Source organism: Hippocampus bargibanti, linkage group LG04, assembly GCF_051943395.1.
Source record: "Hippocampus bargibanti isolate YZ-2025 linkage group LG04, ASM5194339v1, whole genome shotgun sequence".
NCBI classification, from domain to species: Eukaryota; Metazoa; Chordata; class Actinopteri; order Syngnathiformes; family Syngnathidae; genus Hippocampus; species Hippocampus bargibanti.
The window spans coordinates 25902448-25922111 of record NC_142737.1 but is presented as its reverse complement, the minus strand read 5'-3'; the positions used below and the strand labels follow the sequence as shown (position 1 = coordinate 25922111).

The following is a 19664-nucleotide window of genomic DNA, read 5'->3' as shown; positions in this document are numbered from 1 at the left end:
TTGCTCTCCTCCCCCAAATGTTTTATTTCTACTCCACAAGGGCCACTGAAACATTTCTAAACTGACATAAGGACTTCTGAGACGAATGTAACAGGTTTTCATCTTCCTCTTCGACTCTCCTGTTTCAGGTTGAGGTCAAGCTTTCCATGAAGTTCACCAGCAGAGAGTTCAGTCTCAAACGCATGCCCTCACGCAAACAGTCCGGTGTGTTTGGGGTCAAAATTCATGTTGTAACAAAGTGAGTTGATCATATGCCACACAATTTAGTTCAGGAAAACAAATACGTTCTTAAATGCGCTGAATGATCAAAAGAACACATAATGTACTGTGACACTGATTCAGATTGTGCGGTCTTGTGTTTATCCACCTCATGTTGTGGTGTTGGTATGCCAATTAGGTTTGTTGACTTATGGTGGGCTACTTCCTGGTTTGTTGCCTGTTGATTTAAGTTTGCGGACTAAAGCCTTGTTTTCCTTGTTTTACCAGACGGGAGCGCTCCAAGGTTCCACTCATTGTGAGACAGTGTGTTGAAGAGATTGAGCGACGTGGGATGGAGGAAGTGGGCATCTACAGGGTGTCCGGCGTTGCAACTGACATCCAAGCTCTCAAGAGTGCCTTTGATTTGAGTGAGTTTCACTTCAGTCTGGTAAAGCCTCATTTTGGACAGTAATAGATTTGAAATGAAGACGTTGGCATGATGTATCATTCAATATTGCGCCGGTCATTTAACGCACAATCATGACATCTTCTGTTCACTCTATCTACTTTACATTGTATTTGTTTTAGATTCAAGTTCAAAAGAAATCAACGTGGCAGATACACTATCGTCCAGATTAAACAATATCTGTATTAAGGTTGAGCAGGGGTCAGATTGGCTGTCAGTGGCCCCCTGAGAAAGTTTTGCCATTTTTCCTCCCATCTTGACAACCCAGATGTCGATCTGTGTAGATTATGCCAGAGTATCTCTTTTTACAATATCCTTTTTGATGAGAACTCCTGGAGTGTTTTTAATTGTCCTACTAACCCCTCACCCCCCAGTGAGTGTATGTAATCTTTACAATGCCCTTCGATCTGGTTAAAGATGGAGCCCAAAATGAATAATATGTTCCCAAATTCCTTTTAAATACGTTGACGTCTTAGATCTTGTCCTCCTGACAGACAACAAAGATGTATCTGTGATGATGAGGGACATGGATGTGAATGCCATCGCCGGGACGCTGAAGTTGTATTTCCGTGAGTTACCTGAGCCTCTTTTCACTGATGAGCTGTACCCCAACTTTTCTGGAGGCATCGGTTAGTTACAAATTCAATTTTTAAAAAGTATATCTAACATTTTTTCAGTAAATCTTCCCTAATCCACACTATTGTGTTGCCATACAGCACTTTCTGACAGTGTGGCCAAGGAGAGCTGCATGCTCAATCTGCTGCTGTCACTACCAGAGCCCAATCTGGTCACCTTTCTCTTTCTACTTGACCACCTGAAAAGGTAAAAGGCACCTACCTGGCATGTCGTCTTTCATGTCAATGGTGTGGCTAAATCGCCAACATTGTCTTCACAGGCACCACATTGGAAAAAAAATGCGCGTGATTGACATTTGTTAAACTAATATCATGTGTTTATTTTGGATAAAAACACATTAGAAAATTACACAAACTTGTGCAAGCAAATGTCCATGTCCAAATTAAGAATATCTAAAGGATCTGTTTTTTCATTGTGGGTTACCCTCGAGAAATACAGAAGTGCCTTGTGTGCCTGTTCTGATATTAGCTCACCAATAATGAGACATTATGGCCGAACACCTCGGTTGAGCAAGGGAGATGTGATCATTTTAAAAGGTAAACACTTGCTGAGATTTGAAAAAAGGAGATTTCAAGAAATTAAGTACAGTGATAGCCGACCTCATGAACATAATTGGTTTGTAAGTTTTCTCTTCCGAACATGTATTTCCCATAAGAAACCATGAAAATGAGAATAATCCGTTTCCAGGTCCCCATAAAACAGAATTTTCTACTAAATAAGCCTTAAAAATACACAAAAATAGACATTATTTCATGTATAATAAATGTAAAAAATGTGCTATTGGATTGTAATTCAAGAAATAAACTGCACTGTGTAATAAAGTCGTTTTATTTACCTTTGTGATGGTAGTTGTCAATGGATGACGAACTTCCAGGTTGCCTCTTGAAGATATCCAAGTGAAGTTGCCATGCTTTCTCGGCGATAATACCCTCACTCACACTGTCCCCTGCTAGCTGCTTTTCATTAATCCAAATCAAGTTTTTCAACCTCTTCTATTGCCTGAGACTGTTGCTTAGACAACACAGAAGCACCCTCAGCCACACACGCACCCTTAATAGCTTCCTTGTTCTTAAGGATGGTAGCAATGGTAGACTTAGCGGACTGGTACTGGAACGCTAAGTCACAGAGACGCACACCTTGTTCGTGTTTTTCAATGATCTTCTTCTGCTCGATTGTAATTTTAGCCTGTGGTGGGGTCTTTTTCGGTCCCATCATAGCAAAATTAACACTCGATATGGTCCAAAATGTCGATCAAACACAAACCACGTCCGCACTCAAAGAAAACGGGGGACGAACTGGGACGCCGTGGTTTGGTTTCGTCCACCGAAAACCAGATCGTCAGCAGAGATTATATGCTTGCAAATTTAATGTTCTTCAGGTGAAAAGTTTGTGAGCTGAAGCGTTCGTCAGCGGAGGTTTTACTGTATTACATTTTGTTATGGTTCTCTTTTCTATCTTGTTCAACTATTATTAAGTATTGTCAAGTCAGGTCTGATTTATTTGTATTGCTCTTAATCACAAAAGGGCTTGATTAGGTAATAACATCCACATACCTATACCTAATATTGACATCCAGTTTTAAATCATGCGATTCAACAATGAGTCTATTATCTAAACATTGAAATAAATTGTACATATTTTGCACCATTTTTGCATTTGTATTTGTACAATTTTACATTCTTGTTATTTTTACTTCCACCAATTCAATTCCTGGCCTGTCTTACAAATGTGAAATTGGCTACTTTTTTTGTCCCATTCTGATAGGGTGGCTGAAAATGAGAGCTTTAACAAGATGTCTCTGCATAATCTGGCCACCGTTTTTGGACCCACTTTGCTTCGACCATCCGAGAAAGACAGCAAAATCACCATTAACAGCTCACAGCCGATCTCAATGAATGACAGCTGGTCGCTGGAGGTCATGGCGCAGGTAGAATTCAACCGCATAGCATAAAACATCGGCTGCCGGACCATGCTTGTTCACTTGTTCCTTTGTCTTGTCAGGTGCAAGTTCTACTGTTCTTTCTCCAGCTGGAGGGCATTCCAACCCCTGACAGTAAACGACAAAGCCTTCTCTTCTCGAATGAATTGTAACCAGATTTTGATATGTTAAAAACAGTCAACGAATGGATGATACACAATATCACCAGCGTTAACGTGGTTGATCATCCTCGATATATGCACAAATTGTATCTTGATGAATTGTATATTTGATAACAGTTTTTCTAATGTAATGACTTTTATCTTGACGCCATGATTTGCTGCCTGTCATCCCGTACAATGGTGGTGAGTTCACGGCGAGTGAATTTGCTTGAAGGATTTGTCACTGGTGAGCGTAGATTGATGGAATACAAACGGATCAAGGTTTTCATGCCGACTCCTCTGGTTTGCCCTGGAATTGCTTGTGCCACAGCTTCACTTTCCACATGCGACCTAAATTTGCAGTTTGCATCCAACATGCAGGCATGTTGTACTTGAAATAAACTGGAAGGCTCTAGTTATGTGTAAAACTTCAACAATATGTAATGATAGTGTCCACACCGTTCTTGTCAAAATGTTTAGTTCATGTTTTCACTCGATGTCAGCATTTTTTTTTAAAGTTCCTTGAGTTGATCCTTCATATGTTGCTACTACTGTTTTTGTTAGTTGACATCCGGTGTGATTTATGTAACTCGAGTTGTTGTGATGGTGTTTGTAGTTGCATTCCTTTTTCAATATTCTCCCTTTTGTCATTTTGAGAGTAATTTCATGGGTACCTTTTACTGACTCCTATTCAACACTTCTGGGGTACAAACAGGGTCATCACCCCATGCAGTATTAATTTTGAAGACGTGGAAATGCAAAATGCACTTCAATTAGGAGTTTCCAAATGATTGCAAGAAATGAAACGCTTGTTGGCACAAACTGAAACACTTTATTCTTGTGATTTGTGCGACATACACAATCACTTCTTCTAAATACTGACCAAATGATTTCTCAAAATAAAGATTTACTTGACAACCTCATTTTGTCATGTTATTGCTATTGCGTTTGGAATTGCAATTTTAATTTAAATTTAATGTTAAATTGTCATGAAAATTGTAATTCCTATCAGATAGCCGAATCACCATGTTACCATTTTCCAGTGGCGGGCCGTGCATGTCACTCCTGGGACTTCAGTAGTGTTACATCTGAATCAATCAGTTGCAAGTGTGGTGTAATATTACTACACGTCCACTAAAGGATGCCCTTGGCAAGGAAATAACTTGTGACTTGAAGAAACTTAAGAAATACTGTCATTAAACTGTTCGAATTTTTACTATGAACGTCTGGATTCATGATAACCTCATAAAATTGCAATATTATTTGCTATTTTTGCTAGCTTCAGAGCTGTCCAACATTTCTTAATGATGTCCATCTATTCTTGAAAGTCCGTCTTGAAAATGGCTTTAACCGTATATCTGCAACCTAATCCATTTCTTCTCCTCCTCTAGCCATTGTGGGTTGACAAAATTATATTAAATCAACACAACAATATATTTGCTTGACCTCTAACTGTAAAGTGTCCTTCAGAGTTTTGAAAGGAGCTTATAAATGAATTATTATTATTATTATTATTATTATTATTATTATTATTATTATTATTATTATTATTATTATGCAGCTCGTTACAGTTACCGTGTGCTAGGTCTCGTCAGTATGTGCTTATCACCGGTGGCTAGTGATACTGTGGCGGGCACTAGGACCAGGCATCTCACCCAGCAGGTGCAGGGGAGGGGGCAGTTCATGTTGCATGTATTGCACTGCTTTTGCTGTTCAGTTGAGATCCACTTGTTAGCCGTTGGAATAAACTCGTCTCCACATTTAATCGTGTGTGCTCATTCCTCAACGGCTACACTGGTGACCCCGACAATGGAAATCTTCATGGCAACGGACGAAGATGTTTCTTCTACGGCCATGTCGCCACGACCGGCGCCCAAACTCGCAGCTGCCGCCTACACCGCGAAGTTGCCCGAGTTCTGGCACAACGACCCGGCTTCGTGGTTCCAGCATGTGGAAGCACTTTTCCACCTACAAGGCGTCACGACAGATGACCTAAAATATTACATGGTCGTGGCGTCCCTCGACCAACCGACAACGCATCGCATGATGCAACTTCTGCGCGCGCCTCCACGATGCAGGAAGTACGACGCGCTCGAACAATGGCTGCTCCGACGGTTCACGCTATCGGCCTCCGAGAGAGCAGACAGACTTCTTTCGCTTCCCCGACTCAGCGACGGAACAGCAGTGGATCTAATGGACAAAATGCTGTCGCTGTTAAATGCGGATGATGGCGGATTCCTTTTCCCCCACATTTTCCTTCGCCAGCTACCACCCGAAGTGTGCGCCGTGCTCGCTAACTCGACGTGCCTAGCCACCGGCGACTATCGTGGCTTGGCGGAAGAAGCAGATCGAGCGCTTCTGGCGATACGGCGGTTAGCCGTGCAAATTGATCCGACCGTCGTGGCCGCAGCGGGATCGCAGAAGCGGCGCGGGAAAGCCACCTGCTATTTCCATCAGCGGTTTGGCGCCAAGGCTCGACGCTGCGCACCTCCCTGCTCCCACGAGACGACAGGAATTTTCAACACCTGACAACCAGTAGCAGCCATGGGCGCCAGCAACGAAAGCGAGCTGCTTTTCGTCACGGACTCCTCGTCAGGAAGACGTTTCCTGGTGGACAGCGGGGCACATGTAAGCCTGCTGACGCCCACCGCTGCGGACAAGATGGCAGGTGGATGTGGGCCTGCCTTGTGCGCAGCTAACGGCTCGCCCATCGCTAACTTCGGTTCCAGGTCGGTGACTGTGCGTTTCCACGGACGGGAATTCAAGTGGAACTTTATTGTTGCCGCGACCACAGTTCCCATAATTGGCGCCGATTTTTTATGTGCTCACGGACTTCTTGTGGACATTGCCAACCGTCGTTTGATTGACGCCATCTCTTTCGCCACTTTTCCGTACGAGGCCTGAGGGCTCGGGGCGTTAACGCATGCAAATTATTTAACATCGGGTAACGTTTATGAATGCCTGCTGACCGATTATCCGTCGTTAACCACACCCGCCTTTTCCAATGCCGATACTAAACACGGGGTAGAGCATTTCATTCCCACGGTTGGCCCGCCAGTTTTTGCCCGCGCTCGTCGCCTCGACGCGGCAAAATTGGCAATGGCGAAAGGGGAGTTCGCGACGATGGAGCGCTTGGGCATCGTGAGGCGTTCCAACAGCCCGTGGGCCTCACCATTGCACATGGTCCCCAAAAGTGACGGTTCTTGGCGGCCGTGCTGTGATTTTCGTCGGCTTAATAATGTAACCACACACGATCGTTACCCAATTCCGCACATCCAGGACTTTTCCGCACGTTTCGCCGGAGCCGTGATCTTTTCCAAAGTTGACCTCGTTCGCGGTTATCACCAGGTTCCGGTACGGGCAGAAGATGTGCCAAAAACTGCAGTAATAACCCCTTTTGGCCTTTTTGAATTCCTCCGTATGCCTTTTGGCCTGAAGGGGGCGGCACAGACCTTTCAGAGACTGATGGACTCAGTCTTGCGAGGTCTTGATTTTGTATTTGTCTATCTAGACGACATCCTTGTGGCCAGCCCTTCACCGGAGGAACACCTGTCGCACTTAACCGAAGTTTTCAAGCGCCTTGATTCGCACGGCCTTATAGTCAACCCTGTTAAGTGCCAATTTGGTCTGTCCAAGATCGATTTCTTGGGGCATCGCATTTCTCCACAGGGCGCCATCCCCTTACCCGCCAAAGTACAAGCAGTGGTGGATTTCCCCCGCCCGGCCACAGTAAAGGCTCTGCAGGAGTTTTTGGGAATGATCAATTTTTACAACCGGTTTCTTCCTCACGCAGCCGACCTCCTACAACCCCTCTACGGCGCCTTGAGAAAAAAGAAGGCTAACGACCCCGTCGAGTGGGCACCGCAACGAGCACAATCCTTCCAACGGGCCAAGGAAGCTCTTGCGGGTGCAACTCTTCTGGTCCACCCAATCTCAACCGCATAGGTAGCTTTGACTACCGACGCGTCTGATGTTGCCGTAGGGGCGGTGGTTGAGCAGCTTGTGGAGAACGAATGGCAGCCCCTTGCATTTTTCAGTCGGAAACTGCAAGATAACGAACGCAAGTACAGTGTTTTCGACAGAGAGTTGTTAGCACTCTATCTTGCAACGCCCCATTTTCGTTTCCTCCTCGAGGGGCGCCGGTTTACCGCATATGTGGATCACAAACCACTCACATTCGCCATGTCAAAGGTGACTGAACCGTGGTCGGCCCGACAGCAGCGGCATTTGGCGGCCATTTCTGAATTCACAACAGACATTCAGCACGTGGCCGATTGCCTGTCACGCGCGATTGTGTGTCCAGTCCAGCTCGGGGTGGATTTTTCAGAGATGGCCACCGCCCAATCTGAGGATCCGGACATCCACGAACTCAAGGCAGCAGGCACAGCCCTGAAACTTGAGAAGGTGGCACTGTGTGAAGGGGGTCCCGCTCTCCTCTGCGTCTACGGGTCGCACTCGTCCCGTGGTTCCGCAGGAGTGGCGTCGGCGAATTTTTAATTCTATTCATTCCCTCTCACACCCTGGCGTCCGGGCGTCAGTTAAACTTATTGGGGCCAAGTTTGTCTGGCCTGGGTTACGGAAGGACGTCAGGAAGTGGGCAGCTGCATGCGTGGCATGTCAGCGCGCCAAAGTCCACAGGCACACCCGAGCAAACCTGGAAACTTTTCCAATTCCGGACAGGAGATTCGACCACGCCCATGTGGATCTGGTCGGGCCCCTCCCTCCTTCGCAGGGTTGCACACATCTCCTCACCATGGTCGATCGAACCACTAGGTGGCCGGAAGCAGTCCCCCTGTCCTCCACGACCTCGGCAGATATTGCTCGCGCATTTCTGTTGTCCTGGGTCGCACGTTTCGGCACGCCATCCGATATCACTTCGGACAGAGGCCCCCAGTTTGTGTCCGAGCTCTGGTCGGCCATGGCGCAGTCCTTGGGTGTGCAGGTACACCGCACTATGGCCTACCACCCGCAGGCTAACGGGATGTGCGAACGCTTCCACCGGTCACTGAAAGCCGCGCTACGGGCCGCGCTGTCGGACGGTAACTGGGTCGACCAGCTTCCGTGGGTCCTGCTCGGGTTACGTTCGGCCCCGAAAGAAGACCTTAACGCCGCCCCCGCAGAGTTAGTGCTCGGTCAACCACTCCGCGTTCCCGGTGAATTTCTGCCTGAAGCTTCGGGTGCACCTTCATTCCCCCTTTTGCCAGCAGAGCCCCTGACTCCAGCACCAATTCACCACTGCGGCCCCAAAATATTTGTTCCGTCTGCTCTTAGGTCAGCCCGTTTCGTCTTTGTGCGTCACGATGCCCACCGCTCTCCCCTCCGACCGCCGTACGACGGCCCGTTTAGAGTGCTCGAACACGGTGAAGAGTTTTGTGCTCGATATGGGTGGGCGGAGGGAGGGCATTTCAATAGACAGGCTCAAACCGGCTCATTTAGTTGCAGGCGAGGACGTTTCGCCTGCCCAGGCCCCACGTCGCGGACGCCCTCCGAAACCTCCAGCCTCACCGCGGCATGCCAGGGTTGAGTGTCGTTCCCCCACTGAGGTCTCGCCCGAATCACCTACACCACCTAATGACGGACTGCGTAGTCGTTGGGGCAGGCTGGTTAAGCCCCCTGCAAAATTTTCACCTTGACCTTCCTTCTGGGTGTTCTGGGGGGGGCTGTGTGGCGGGCACTAGGACCAGGCATCTCACCCAGCAGGTGCAGGGGAGGGGGCAGTTCATGTTGCATGTATTGCACTGCTTTTGCTGTTCAGTTGAGATCCACTTGTTAGCCGTTGGAATAAACACGTCTCCACATATTCATCGTGTGTGCTCATTCCTCAACGGCTACAATACTATGATTGGCTAGTGAGTAGCCAATCATACTTTGTGAAAACTGATGTTTCCAGCGCCTTCCAGCAGGCCTTGGGTTGCCAACTCAAGCTCTAATTGGTTAAAGTAACAGTGTCATCGACATTGGTTGTTATGCTGCAGGGCCTGGAAACCTGACTGTGACGGTGTTCAGGTAGATTTCTGAACCTGGTAACAAATGATGGCTGAAATGTGATTGGTTAAATGCTTAAATACAAAAACACACATCTGGAAGCAGCATAAAAGGGGAAAAGTAATGAAAGGAAGCTGAAAGACAATTTGGAATTATTTAATAAAAATTCATGGACAAAATATAATTCACTTTAGTCTGTCATTCAGATATTTTTAGGCCAGCAGAGAAGGCCTTGCAGGCACTGACGGCCCACCACTGCCATTTTCAATGGAACAGTTGATAATCCTTGCAGTTTCTTAACATGCTTATATGGTCGACCAAGAGTGTTTGCACTAATTCCAACAAGAGTATAACACCCCCACCTCTCAATTAAATCTTAAGTGGTACAGTGACGTTTATTTATTTAAGCAACACGTTAATGGGAATATGATGTGGATTAAAATAGTATAAGGCGGCCTGGTATGGAGTATTTGGCATGAGTGCACAGTGCAGAGGTCGTGTGTTCAAGACCCGGTCTGCCCTCCCTCTGTGGAGTTTTTATGTTCTCCCCAGGCCCGTGTGGGTTTTCTCCGGGTCCTCCGGTTTCCTCCCACATTCCAAAAATATGCATGGCAGGCATATTGAACACTCAAAATGTCCCTAGATGTGAGTTTGTTTGTCTCTGTGTTTCCTGAGATTGGCTGGCAAACCAATTTAGGGTGTCCCCCACCTGGTGCCCGAAGACGGCTGCGATAGGCTCCATCACCCCCGTGACCCTAATGAGGAATAAGCGATACAGAAAATGGATGGATGGACATCCAAGCAATTGTTCTAAAATGTGTACGACAATTGAAAACATCACCTTAACATCAAAACATTTTATTTTTACTTCATAGTGTTTTAGCCTTTAGAATTAAGGTAAATTAAAAGAGCACTATGCTTTTATAGGAGTAGACTCTATACCAATTTTGATATCTCGATACAAAAATGTAAATGCACACAACAGTTTTCCTCCTATTTCTCATACAGCTGTGTTCATAATGAGAGGAGGGGATGATAAGAATGCCAAAAGTGCCAGATGACGCAAGACAAAGAAGGCTATTCACCACGAGTCATTCTTGTAGCCAACATCAAACAATTGTCTTAAATAAAGCCATACGAATGGGAATAACTTGATGACTTGAATCAGATGTGTTGCTTCTAGGAGAGCTGGAAAACAGACAGGACAGTGGCCTTTTGAGTACCGAGTTTGGACACCGATGCTGTAGGGCAGGCCGTTCGTTGATGTACAGTATTTTATTTACTTTTGGCTCATAATATCCAAACACACCGTGCTGTCATTCGTAGAGGTTGAAAAGGTTCAAAAGCCAAAAGTCTCCAGAAAAACTAACTTTAATCAAGTACAGCTCCCAGAAAAACGTCGATTATTTAAAACTGCTAAAATGCAGGTCAAGGGAAACGCGCAGTGCCCTCGCCGGCGAGGCGTGATGCTGAGGTGATGCAGCGTAAACCAGAAGAGGGTGCAGGGGATCATCTCGCTGCTGTCAGCAGAAGCGAGCTGACTTCCAAAACAGATGCAGCCCACCAGCCTGCTTGTGGTAGCATTAACAACCGGCGCGCCATTGCCATTGCGCATCCATCGGACATTTGACAATCCGTCAAAGTTGGAATGTAGAAGAAACGCAGGTTTGCACTTCTTCTCTTTCAGTGCGTAGAATGCTGCTTGTTTGCCGGCTATGCTAACGTCGTTAGCTTCACGACAGCTTTTAGCAACCCTAGCATTGTCACAGTTGACCTGATCTCAAATTAATGGCTGGGTGGACACACTCAGTTACATTAATCTTCGTGAATTTCCGCGTGTTCGTTTAAACGGTGTTAAAGTGATGGTTTCAATAGTCATTCACATATTACAACAAAAGTGTTGTTCGAGAAAATTGCTTGGCTGTGTCCTGGGAATGATTTCAAAATAAGCTACTCTAAAGCATAGCTACGCAACTATTTCTGAGGGAAAACTGTGCCTTGTTACTCGATTTGTGTCGATGCCCAATTGTGTGGCACGATACTTCAATTGTTTTAGGTCATTCGTGATTGTTGCATCACTGCGACGCCAGTCATTGTGACAACAAACCATTCAGCTTTAGTTTCGACCATTGTTACATTACAGTTGCCCTAACTTTGCAAACAAGTTGTAATAAAATAGTTTTATTTCAACTTTTCAGGATTACATTACAGCTATCACTCTCTTACTATTTAGTAGGAGTACTTTGCTTGTAGCATTTCAGCCAGTTTGAACCAGTTGAGTGCAAGCCAAGCATGTGTTAAAACCACGTTTCCATTTAAAATGTTGTGGGAGCTAATTCATTGGAGACTTTGGTGATCTTGTTTTGAAAACTATTATACAAACAGGAATCTAAATTGCTGAAATTCCCAACGTGCCTTACCATATAGCTTACTGGCTAGATACCCTCCTTGGCTTTATATGGTCATTTGGCTTGACACTAAAATATGTAATACGTGTTTTGGGGTTCATTAGTTATTGGAAAGCAAATAGGTTGTCATTAAAGCATGCGTTTGGCCACTTGGGTTCAACTGAGATAATAGTGATAATGGTGGCGTTAGGTGTGATGCTAATGTTGTGGGTGTGCCAAATATAAAGGTGTGTTTGCTCCCCATCTTCAAATAAATGAGCAGAACAGATGTTATATGGGTGCCGAAGACCGTTTTGCTGACACCATGAGATGTTTTTAAACTTTGCTGGTAGTCAAAAATAGTTTTCTTTCACAGCCTTTTAATTCGCGTTTAGTTTGATTCAAATGAGATGTATTTTGTGAATGATTTTTTTGTGAATGACATGAAACAAGAGAAAAATGAAACGTGATTCCCAGACACTTATGGACATAGGTAGCATCATCATTTTTGATATACAGTAAAGTCTCGTTATATCGATATTCAAGGGAGTCCGAAAAAATATCGATATAACCGGGACTATCGATATATCCGACCCTGTTTGCATGTAATTTTCTCCGTGCGTGTAGTATCGATATAACAGGGACTATCGATATATCCGATATCGATATAACGAGACTTTACTGTACCACTGAAACGGGGTATTGTGCTGAAAATGATGTTTCAGTTCTCAGTATGCAGTTCGATTCTTTCCTTTTTTCATGTAAGGTCAGTCAGGAACAACCTACAGGTGTGATCTTTTGTATCAGAAGTCGGGCATATTTTACTGCATGTGACTTGAGACTTTATTAGTGTCTGTTCTCCCTCAAGCAGGCTGGTGCCTGCTTGTTCACAAGCACACAGTCTGCCTTGTAAGGTTGTTTCTTTGGAGACGCCATCACAGGAAGCTCTTGTTATGGCAAGGAAGTGCCTCAGCGCTGTTGAAGCTTCAATGAGGAAAGAACACAGCCAAATGGGTCTTTATGAGCAATTACAAGACTCCTATCTTTTGCAGGTCCTCATTTTAAATCTCATCTTTCTTATTCATGATAACCAAAATCTAACATTGTTATTTAGCTGTCCAGTTCTCATTTGGCTCGTCTGTTCATCAGTCAACTTTTAGCAGAAAGTCGCTTGGCTTTTCACTTTCACGGTTATGCTTAATACTAAAAAGTAAAGTTATTTTATTTTTGATTCCTAGTGGGCGCGTGGGTCCACATTTTTGCTAAATTTGTATTTGTACAATATTTGCATTCAGTAGAAGCACAGATGCATATTGCTAGTTTGTTTATTGTTGGTTGCCAAATGAGACAAAAGTATAGAAGAATATATGAAAAAGATAAGTATACGACTTATTTTTGGACAGCTTATTTGAGTATGGGGAAGTTTCTATTTTTGAAGAGGAACACAGGGAATTCCTGTTTACTACAATGATCGTTTTTCCATGGCAAACCCGGACTGTCAATACAATACACTTCATGCTAATATTGACAGAGATAATGGAGAACCTTGCAAATAAAAAGAATGTTGGGATAATCTTGCATATGTATGTAAACTTTAAGTTGTTTATCAATACTGTATTTATTTGAAAATTAGTATTTACCCTGTATTAGCATCATGCGCAGAGTATTCTACTGTACTTTGAATAGAAGATGACTCTATGACTTGAAACTGTTGCTAGATGATAATAATTGCCAATGGCACAACACTGCATCTGTTGCGTCACACGCGTGTATGATTTTGAAGTGCGCTTTTCAACACTTTCATGTCTTTCAATTCCTTGATCTCCTTGATGTGCGTATCACCCTGACGCATAGCACACGCTTGCAAATTGTATAAAAGGAGCTGTCGCGGGACAGAGAGATTGGGCGAACCACGAGGCAGAATCACATCAGAGTCATCTCGGACTCACGCCCGGCGCATGCCGGGCGTCGGACGGACATCACGGCACGACTTGCTCAACTCCACGCCACGATCAAGCTCTGCGCGTCACCTGCCTGGGAGATCTGACAACGAACCTACTTACAAATAAAGAGAAACATCAAACTCTTTATTGGCGAGCCAGCCAGGAGGATTTTTTTCCCTCCTCCTCAGCCCAATCAACTCTCCAAATGGAAAGAACCAGATTTCCCAGCCGCCTGTGAACCCGGCATCTTCACAGCAAGACCCCTCGAGCCGAGCTCCCGATGGGCCGCCACCACCCGTGGGCGCCCCGACCCCACCGTGAAAACTGCCGCACCCTGATGGCCAACATCGTCCAATTCGCCTGGCGACTCTGCAACTAGCTGCATCGTATATGTCCACGATCGCACATCGTCGGACATCGCTTATGTCCACGATCGGACATCGTATATGTCCACGATCGGACATCGTCGGACATCGCTTATGTCCACGATCGGACTTCGGGAAGACACTTCATGGCCGACACGGCCGCCGACGTCAGCGTGCTTCCTCAGCGTCCTGCAGAGCGCCATGGCAGCGCGATCATCGCCACCGTCGCCGATGACCGGCCTGTCCGGGCCCAGCAGCATGGCCAACCCCACGCACCTTCGTCCTCACAATCCCTCATCGATTGTCCGACATCTCACGGTGATAAGACCTTCCGGCATCGACTCGACGGCCGCGAGGAAAGTTTCCATCGATTGACTCAAACTGGCAGTCGTGAGCACTCTTTGCCGTGCTCCCGTACAATGACTTTCAGGCACCACGAAACCTCCTCGGCAACCTCCCCACCGACGCCTGCCACGCCCGGTGACCGTCATCTTGCCTGGTTTTTATTTCTTTTTACTTCATCGCTTTCACCGACTTCGGATCCAGGAGGGGAGTCCTGTTGCGTCACACGCGTGTATGATTTTGAAGTGCGCTTTTCAACACTTTCATGTCTTTCAATTCCTTGATCTCCTTGATGTGCGTATCACCCTGACGCATAGCACACGCTTGCAAATTGTATAAAAGGAGCTGTCGCGGGACAGAGAGATTGGGCGAACCACGAGGCAGAATCACATCAGAATCATCTCGGACTCACGCCCGGCTCACGCCGGGCGTCGGACGGACATCACGGCACGACTTGCTCAACTCCACGCCACGATCAAGCTCTGCGCGTCACCTGCCTGGGAGATCTGACAACGAACCTACTTACAAATAAAGAGAAACATCAAACTCTTTACATCCACCATATTTGAAAAATGATGTGGTGTGCTTTGATTTTTGAACTGCGTCAAGTATTTTTCTCTCAGCATCATTCCGAGACATGCTGTCCTTTGGCTTCACTGCCTGAAGAATTTGTTTCCAGAGCATTTACACATTTTCCTTGTCTTGCCCGAGTGCATCTCACCAGTAGTTGGAGAGCAAACAACCATCACTCCAGCGACTGGTTGGCATGCTTTTTTTGGTATATATATATATATATATATATATATATATATATATATATATATATATATATATATATATATATATATATATATATACAGTAAAGTCTCGTTATATCGATATCGGATATATCGATAGTCCCGGTTATATCGATACTATTTCTATGCACGCACGGAGGCAATTACATGCAAACAGGGTCGGATATATCGATAGTCCCGGTTATATCGATACTATTTCTATGCACGCACGGAGAAAATTACATGCAAACATTTTTCAAATATGGTGGATGCAGTGTTGTGCCATTGGCAATTATTATCATCTTGCAACAGTTTCAAGTCATAGAGTCAAACATATATATCGATAGTCCCGGTTATATCGATATTTTTTCGGACTCCCTTGAATATCGATATAACGAGACTTTACTGTATATATATGTTTATATATATATATATATATATGTGTATATAAGACAGTGACTGTCTTCATCTCCACGATGCTGCCGTCTTAATGAAGACGAGACGCGTGGATGTGTCTTTTTATTTCTTTTATTTCTGCAACACAGTATGGCAGAAGGGATGGGTGAAGTCGCATGGGTTTCGTCTTGTGATTAACCTGAATCTCCTCGAGATTGTTCTGAAATGCAAAACATTGTAGATAACAAAACAGAATTAACAACGTGTGATCGTATAGTGGTTATTTACAGAAAAAGAGAATACAACACAAGTTCACTGTTATTTACAAGATGTCCCTGAATGCATCATGGGCGGAGACTCGGCAGAACACGCGGTGCGCTTGTAATGGCTCGCGCACAGTTCAACCCGCCACGGACACTCACGGGCAAATGAAACACGACACAAGAAACTAAATATTGTTCAATAAATATTACCTGCAACACAGTATGGCAGAAGGGATGGGTGAAGTCGCATGGGTTTCGTCTTGTGATTAACTGCGCAATAGAAAAGCACATGTGCTCCAAAGTTCCACTCGACAAAACGTGAAGTAAATAATGACACAAAAAGTAATCTGGACTCGAAATGAATAAGGGAACTAATTAGATAACACTAGACAGTACAAAAGGGGAAACAAAATAAGATATTGTCATGAAAATGCGCGTTAATCAAGACCAACAGAAAATTGCGACTCACCCTGAATCTCCTCGAGATTGTTCTGGAAACTATGGGCGGGACATAGTGCCACACTATGCGCCGTTGCGTCACTTTCTTCATAATTTAATAATCTAAGTGCACAACTCCGTTACACACATATATACAGTAAAGTCTCGTTATATCGATATTCAAGGGAGTCCGCAAAAATATCGATATAACCGGGACTATCGATATATCTGACCCTGTTTGCATGTAATTTTCTCCGTGCGTGCATAGAAATAGTATCGATATAACCGGGACTATCGATATATCCGATATCGATATAACGAGACTTTACTGTATATATATATATATATATATATATATATGTATATATATATATATATATATATATATATATATATATATATATATATATATATATATATATATATATATATATATATATATATCTCTTGGCAGTCCATCGAAGTCGAGGAAGACGTCGCTTCCATTGCTTTGTGGGGTATTGGACAGTGGTTATTGGCGCTGGCGGCGATGCCACTGTAGGTGACTATGAAGCCCGATTCTGGAGCCACAAATCCTGCCACATTCAGGACATGTGAGGCCAGGACCGGGCTGGCGAGACGGTACTGAAGCAGCACAAAGGTGTCTTTGCTCGTGCCGCACGATCCTCCTCTGGGTGCGCTTGTCTTCAAGTTGTGTCACCCCTTCGTGGCATAAGGAGCGCCACAGTGGCCTGTTCGCTGCAGCAGACTCCAGATCGCTGGGCTTGATGTTGCAGTTCTTTAGAGTCTGTTTAAGCTGGTCTTTGTATCGCAGCTTAGGACCACCAGGCTTCCTCTTCGCTGACAAGAGTTGTCCATAAAGCACCTGTCGAGGCAAGCGGCAGCTAGGCATCCGGATGACATGTCCAACCCACCGAAGTTGCCTCTTTGCCAGTATGGCCTCGATACTGGTGGAGGCAGTGCGTTGAAGGATGTCGGTGTGTGGAACACGATCCTGCCAGGTGATGCTAAGGATTCGTTGGAGGCACCTGATGTGGAATGCATCAAGGCGTCTCACATGGCGTCGATAGATGGTCCAGGCTTCTGCGCCATTTAGCAGCGTGGACACACACACTGCTTGGTAGACTGCGACTTTTGTTGGAGTTCTTAAGTGGTTGTTTTCGAACACACGAGTACGCAATCTGCCAAAAGCTTTGGAGGCTTGATGGATGCGGGCCTGGACGTCATCATCAATTAGACAGGAGGGTGTTAGAATGCTGCCGAGGTAGCTGAATTGTTGGACAACCTTGAGGGGTGTGCCACTGAGGGTGAACGCTGGGGTTGGAGAACTCTCTTTTGCCATGACCTCCGTTTTGGTTACATTGATCACGAGACCGAGTGATCGGTAGACGGAGGACATGGTATCAAGGGCATTTTGCATGGCAGCTGGGCTGTGGGCCAGCAGAGCGCAATCATCTGCATACTGTAGCTCGTGGATGCCGCTGATCAGGGTCTTGGTCTTGGCCTGTCGGCGTCTGATGTTAAACAGGTTACCATCCAGGCGGAATTGGATTTGTACGCCGCCACCTTCCTGGATGGACTTATGGAAGAGGAGCGTAGCTGCCATCAGGAACAGGTTGAATATAGCAGGGGCCAGTACACAGCCCTGCTTCACCCCGACTTCCACAGGGAACGGGGAAGATTGCTGGCCACCAACAAGTACAGTTGCTTGCATGCCGCTGTGGAACTGTTTTCGGATGCCGAGAAATTTGGAGGGGACGCCAAATTTCTGCAGTATGGTCCAGAGAATGTCACGGTTAACTGTGTCAAATGCCTTTGTAAGGTCAATGAAGGTGATATAGAGGTCCTTGTTTTGTTCCTTGCATTTCTCCTGAACTTGGCGCGCAGCGAAGATCATGTCCAGAGTGCTTCGATCCTTCCTGAAGCCGCATTGTGTCTCTGGGAGGATGTCTTCGGTAATGTGCGATGTAAGACGGAACAGCATTACTTTTGCAAGAATCTTGCCAGCAACAGAAAGTAGGGAGATGCCACGGCTGTTGCCGCAGACTGACTTGTCCCCCTTCCTTTTGTAAATGGTGACAATGTTGCTGTCTTTCCATTCCTGAGGAAGTGTCCCGTTTTGCCAGATGTTGCAGATGAGGTGGTAAAGCTTCCGTGTCAGGAGCTAACCGCCGCTCTTGAAGACCTCAGCTGGAAGTCCATCAGGGCCAGGGCTTTTGTTGTTTTTAAGGCTCCGGATTGCAGAGAGGACCTCTGTGAACTGAGGAGGTTCATCAAGGGAGGGAACTGATGGAAGCTCTGGGAGGGAGTCAAGGACAGATGTGTCTGAAGGGTTTACTTGGTTGAGCAGGGAGTCAAAGTGCTCTGCCCAGCGCTCAAGTATTAGCTGTTTGTCCTTCAGTAGTACAGAACCGTCTGCAGATTTAACTGGGACAATGTGTTGTCTTCGTGGGCCGTTACTGGTGTCGTTGTCCAGGCTGGCAAGTCCCTCTGCCAGCTTGTGGCGGTAGCTGGCTGCACATTCTGGGGACTCCAGGGCCCTGGTGTTAAGACGCCTTTGTGGTTGCTGTTTCTTATGAGGAGGTCGAATTCTCAGCTTGAGCCTGGACTTGATCAGTCGATGATCAGTCCAGCATTCAGCCCCACGCATGGCCCGTGTGATGCAGACGTCATTTTGGTCTCGTTGCCTTGTGATGATGTAGTCCAGTAAGTGCCAATGTTTGGACCTGGGGTGCATCCATGATGTGATGTATTTCTTTTTCAGCTGAAAGATGATGTTAGTTACAATCAACTGATGCTCAGAGCACAGAGTGAGGAGTCGGAGGCCATTGCTGTTTATTTTCCCCGTCCCGTGCCTTCCGATTACTTGTTTCCAGAGCCTGGCATCAGTACCTACTCGGGCATTGAAGTCACCCATCAGAACAAGTTTATCAGAGGCAGGGATTTTGGATATGGTAGCATCCAGGGACTCGTAGAAGGCATCTTTGGTGTTATCGTCAGCATCCAAGGTGGGAGCATAGGCGCTGATTAAAGTTGCGAAGCGACCTTTTACCAGGGGAATACGCCAGGTCATAAGCCGTTCACTGATGCCTTGGGGGGACTCAGGGATGTTACTGAGTAAGCTGCTTTTCACAGCAAAGCCAACTCCATGGAGTCTTCGCTCATTCTCTGGGAGACCCTTCCAGAAGAAGGTGTAACCTTCACAAACTTCTGTGAGTGAATCCTCGCCTGAGAACCGAGTCTCACTGAGTGCGCCAATATCGATGTTGTACCTTCTCAGCTCATGTGCGATGAGGGCAGTTCGTCTTCGAGGTCTCTCCATCCCGTCTCGAGCATCGAGGAGGGTGCGAACATTCCAGGAAGCCAGGTTCATAGTCATGGGTTTGATTA

General features: G+C 45.8%; 2 protein-coding genes across 3 annotated transcripts in view; both read left to right on the top strand.

Moving 5' to 3' along the window:
• LOC148899558 (breakpoint cluster region protein) overlaps positions 1-4302 on the top strand; it is a 41850-nt gene extending 37548 nt beyond the window's left edge. For both annotated transcript variants that reach the window (XM_088994888.1, XM_088994887.1), the window contains 6 exons: positions 129-238; positions 487-626; positions 1159-1293; positions 1381-1486; positions 3065-3227; positions 3302-4302. In XM_088994888.1, the coding sequence (XP_088851014.1) occupies positions 129-238; positions 487-626; positions 1159-1293; positions 1381-1486; positions 3065-3227; positions 3302-3391 (744 nt within the window). In that variant the 3' untranslated portion in view covers positions 3392-4302. The remainder of the gene's footprint in view (positions 1-128; positions 239-486; positions 627-1158; positions 1294-1380; positions 1487-3064; positions 3228-3301) is intronic.
• Positions 4303-10858: 6556 nt separating this feature from the next.
• Positions 10859-19664, top strand: part of specc1la (sperm antigen with calponin homology and coiled-coil domains 1-like a) — a 44051-nt gene continuing 35245 nt past the window's right edge. The window contains exon 1 of the mRNA XM_088994886.1: positions 10859-11029. The gene's annotated coding sequence lies outside the window, so the exon portion shown is untranslated. The remainder of the gene's footprint in view (positions 11030-19664) is intronic.